The sequence below is a fragment of the Chrysochloris asiatica genome, unplaced genomic scaffold, assembly GCF_000296735.1.
Source record: "Chrysochloris asiatica unplaced genomic scaffold, ChrAsi1.0 scaffold00031, whole genome shotgun sequence".
NCBI lineage: Eukaryota > Metazoa > Chordata > Mammalia > Afrosoricida > Chrysochloridae > Chrysochloris > Chrysochloris asiatica.
The window spans coordinates 20269722-20274830 of NW_006408549.1; the positions used below are offsets into that span (position 1 = coordinate 20269722).

Here is a 5109-nt window from a genome sequence, read left to right on the forward strand (position 1 = left end):
GATCTGTTTTGGAAGAAGTGCAACCAGAGTGCTCCTTGGAGGCCAAGATGGCTAGGCTTCATCTCTCATACTTTGGACACATTGTCCGGAGAGAACAGTCGCTGAAGAAGGATGTCATGCTGAGTAAGATGGAGGGTCAGAGAAAAAGAGGAAGACCCCCAACAAGATGGATCAGCCAGATGACATCATTGATGGCATCGAGTGTTGCAGCGGTAGTGAGGTTGGCCCAGAATCGGACATTGTTTCGTTCTTCTGTGCATGGGATTGCTATGAGTCGGTTCCGACTTGATGGCACCTGACAACAACAACATGAAATATTGAAGGATTCTGTGGACAAACTATTCAATGTTATAGAAAGCATCAAAAGAAGATAGAAGGAATACACAGAGTTACTATACCAAAAAGAAATCATCAATGCAGCACTGGAGGCACTTGCTCTTATATATGCCAAGAAATTTGGAAGACAGCCACCTGACCAACTAACTGACTGGAAGAGATCCATATTTTTGCCCATTCCACAGAGAGATGACTCAGTGGAATGCAGAAATCATTGGACAATATCATTAATTCACATGCAACTAAAATTTTGCTAAAGATAATTTTTAAATGGCTGCAACAGTACATTGACAGGGAACTGCCAGAGGTTCAATCCAGATTTAGACAAGGACATGGAATGAGGTATATAACTGCTGACTTTAGATAGATCTTGACTGAAAGCAGAGAATACCATGGAGATGTTTGCCTGTTCTTTTATTGACTATACAAAGGCTTTTTTGATTATGTGGATCATGACAAACTATGGGCAACATCACAGAGAAATGAGTATTCCAGAACACTTAAATGTGCTCATGAGGAACTGCAAGAGGCAGTTGTTCAAATAGAACAAAGGGACACTGAATGGTTTAAAATCGGGAAAGGTATACACCAAAGTTGTGTTCTCTCACCATACTTTTCAATATGTATGCTGAGCGAATAATCTGAGAAGGTGGATTACATGAAGAAAATGTGACATCAATATTGAAGGAAGACTCATAAACAACCTGTGATATGCAGATGATACAACCTTGCTTGCTGGAAGTGAAGAGGATTTAATATAGTTATGAAAATAAAAATCCACAACTTTTAGTATGGGTTGTACTTAAATGTTAAGAAAACAAAAATCCTCATCACTGAACCAATAAATAACATCATGATAAATGGAGAAAAGATAGACGTTTCAAAGCCTTTATTTTGCTTGGATCCACTATCAACATTCATGGAAGCAGCAGCAGTCAAGAAATCAAATGACTTATTGCATTAGGCAAACCTGCTGTACAAGATCTCTTCAAAGTGTTTGTGAGCAAAGGTGTCAGTTTGAGTACTAGGGCGTGCCAGCCTCAAACCATGGCACTTTCAATAGCTTTATATGCATGTGAAAATTGGACAGTGAATAAGAAAGACCAGAAGAATTGATGCATTTGAGTTATAGTGTTGGAGTAGAATATTAAAAGTACCATGGACTTCTAGAAAAATAAACAATAAGCAACTATGTGTTGGAAGAATGCCCCTCCTTAGAAGCCTGGATGGTGAGATTTCTTCTCTCGTACTTTGAAGGAGGATAACTGCTTGGTAAAGTGGTGGTGGTGGTGATGATGTGTTATGGAGTTGGTTCCTATTCATAGCCATCCTGCAAACGCGTTTCCAAGGCTGCCAATCTTTACGGGAACAGAAAGCCTCCTCTTTCTCCTGTGGAACGGCTGGTAGTTTTAAACTGCTGACTATGCAGCCTGTGTATCCATCTATATATATATATATATATAACACCCATATATCACTCACTGGTATTGAAGTGCTTTATATATATAACTGGCGTCCTGGTATGGCACTGTAGGATAAGCACTGGACTGCTAACCACAAGGTTTGTGGTTCAAACTCACCAGCCAGTCCTCTGAAACCCCATAGAGGGTCACTGAGTCAGAACTGGTTTAAGAGCACCTAATAACAACCATCTTTTTTCTTTTACATTCCTCCATATTTTTGCTGCTGCCTTAATAGTTCTTCTGACAACCTCCCTCTTGTTGTATATTGCCTTCTCTGTCACCCAAGTTACACATTCAACCCGCTAGCCAGTGAATGATTTCTTCCTTCCTTCCCACCCCTGGTAACCTTCAAAGAATGTTTCTTTCAGTGTGAAAACCTTTTCTTGAATTTTTACAATAGTGGTCTCATACAATATTTGTCCTTTAGTGATTTGAATAATTTCACTCAGCATAATGTCATCCAGGTTCATCCATGTTATGAGGTGTTTTGAAGATTCACTTTTCAGTGTTGCATAGTATTCCATTGCTTACTGAATGTTTATTGCACCTATTTCTCCATTTCAGATACAGACTGAAGCTGCTCAGTTGCTTACAAGTTTGTGACAAGAATTGAGAACTTTTCAAAGCAACACATGAATATGAATATGTAATCAACATTGCATGTCCACATCAAATTACAAATGTATTTACTACAACTGTTCTGTGGCTGCTTTCTTACTTGAAAAGAAAAACAACTGTGACTGTTTAACAGTTTAAATACACAAAATTCTAGCTTTGTTCACAAATAAGTTATTTTCTTTTTAATTTCTAAAAATCACAGAGACAAAATTTTAAAAGCAACACATTTATATTGAGGATGCAAAAGAAAATAAACACAGGCATAAAAAATGAATAGTAAATTATTAATTAGTACAGTAATTTGGATACAAGTAGAATATTACTAGATTTGAATTGTATTTACCTCAGAAAGCTATGAGAATTTGGGATGAGGAAAACCAAGGTTTAGGATGGCAGCTTCACTATTCACATTTTAATCAGTACTGACCAGAAACTAAAGCAATTCATTTTAGGCTACTGAAATTTTCAGTAAAATTACAAACTAATCTATTTAGTGATTCAGATGACTATCTATAAGGTGATGTCATAATTTGTAGTCGGGGTAAGTCAAACCAGAGAGCTCTTAAAAAGACTAATCACCAAATGACAAATTTGCTGGTGGCTTTAGTTTGGGGTTACCTTATTTTCCGTTTTGTTTATATGTGTTTTCTATTACAAATTATTTTCATGTACAATTTGGGCAACATTTTTGGCATGAAATACTCAACGTGAAGAATCTGCCAATTGTTACAGGAATAGTTTTTAAAAAATCAATACTTCAGAGCAATCCCAAACTGATATGTAATTTGTTATTCACTATAAAGTACAGAACTTTTCTTTAAAGTCTGATATCTGAAAATTCAGCAGAGCCAAATGCATGAACTAGAAGTAACATTCGCTAAGGGAAAAAAAAAAATCTTACTCAAAGATTATAATGGGTAAACGAACAACATAGGCTCCTGTACACAATTCTTTAAAATTTTCACCCTGTAAAAAATGATCACAGTGTCCTTTCAGCTTGCTATATATGCCCCATAGAATCAAGAAGAAGCCAACAAAAAACTTAACATCTCAACAGTCTGGGAACTATTTACTCTATGCATATAGTGAAATTCTGGGAGACATCATACTTTGAACAAACACTATTAACAGGTAAGCATGTGTTGAAGGCCGTATGTAAATGAAACATTACAAATCTTGTTTATGCATACAACTTGTAAAAAACAGTTGCTATTTTTCAAATAGTATATAGCATCACAATAACACTATCTTTCAAATAGAAAACCTATGCACAACCTTCACTATACTTCCACAGCAGTATATGCCTCTTAGATGTTTCCATTTATTATCTAACATAATGCCAACCATGGTTTCACAGTTATACACATTTAAAAAGGTGAAAACAATCATTCTGCTTTGTATATATTTTAATTAGGCAAAAAGTTAACCAGTTTCAAGAAATGAAAGTTTCATCATCAGTACAGAATCATTAGTATTAAACTCCCACCGCTGGATGGGAAAGGTTTCTAAGGTCATGGTGTAATTCTAACAGGATGTCTGACCCTAGATAGCATATAATCGAAGCCTGGAGAAATAGATTTAGATAAAGGAAACCTAAATGATCATCGAATCAGTAACACTTCAAATCAAACATGTTACGTGCTGTCAAGTTGGTTCTGACTCAGTGACCCTGTATAGGGATTCCAAGGAGACACTGGTGAGCTTGAACTGCTAACCTTGTGGTTCAAACCGACTTTGCAGTCTAGCACATTAACCCACAGCATCACACCAGGACCCCAATAAAACATGATTGCCTGCAAATTCTTTTCTAGAGGAATTAAAATGACTTTTTGGTTGTTTTGCTGCTGGTCTCATGTATGTGTTTTATCAGTGACAGCACTATTCTAGGCATTTATGTTATTTTAACATAACTGAGAATGAGGGAAAAAATGGTTGTCCAAGTTTAGACAAGTTCCTTTTTGGTATCAGACTTATTAAAAGTTAAAAAACAATAAAAACCCAAATAAGATGACCACTTATGACAACATGAACTAGGAACTTAAGTCTGTAAAAGAAATTTATATATGGAACACTGCTTACAAAAAATAAGAGCCTAACCTATTTCCTATTGACTTTTTTTAAATGAAGATTTGTAGTAAAATAACCTCAAGGCTAAGTCCAAGTCACATAGGGAATTCTCAGTGCTTTGTAATAGAAATATACTTTGTAAATATTTTTAATCGATTCAAAAGACTAATTTTCTTAAAATAAAGGTCTAATTTGAGTATTTTAAAAAATACAGTTTAGGTCTCTGATATAGAACTTTTAGCTGAACTAACCTACTTTGATAAGCTTACAGGATAGTGTGGTTTTACGACTCAATTCCTGAACATAGTTGACCTTTTCCTGAATGACTATACCTCCAAACCAGCAGTATCAGAACTAATTAATTCTCCTTCCTAAACAGTTACTGGTGCAGGACTGGGCAGTGTTTTGCTCTTTTGTGTACAGGGTCATTATGAGTTGCTACTGACTTAATGATACCTAACAACAAACAGTTATGCAGGATCCTGCCAGATCTTCATTCCAAAAATCTTGCCAGAATTTCTAGATAGTTGTTTACTGTCCGTGTTTCAAAACCTTGTACCAGAGGCCAAGCAGATAGGTATGAAATTTGAGTATATCGTTTCTCATCTACTGACCTAATCTCATA

The 5109-nt window shown here is 35.9% G+C and overlaps 1 protein-coding gene across 1 annotated transcript in view; it reads left to right on the forward strand.

Annotated features, from left to right (window-relative positions):
• Positions 1-2459, forward strand: part of RMDN1 (regulator of microtubule dynamics 1) — a 39377-nt gene extending 36918 nt beyond the window's left edge. Inside the window, exon 11 of the mRNA XM_006859262.1 lies at positions 2364-2459. Coding sequence (XP_006859324.1) covers positions 2364-2402 — 39 coding nt within the window. The 3' untranslated portion in view covers positions 2403-2459. The remainder of the gene's footprint in view (positions 1-2363) is intronic.
• Positions 2460-5109: the final 2650 nt, after the last annotated feature.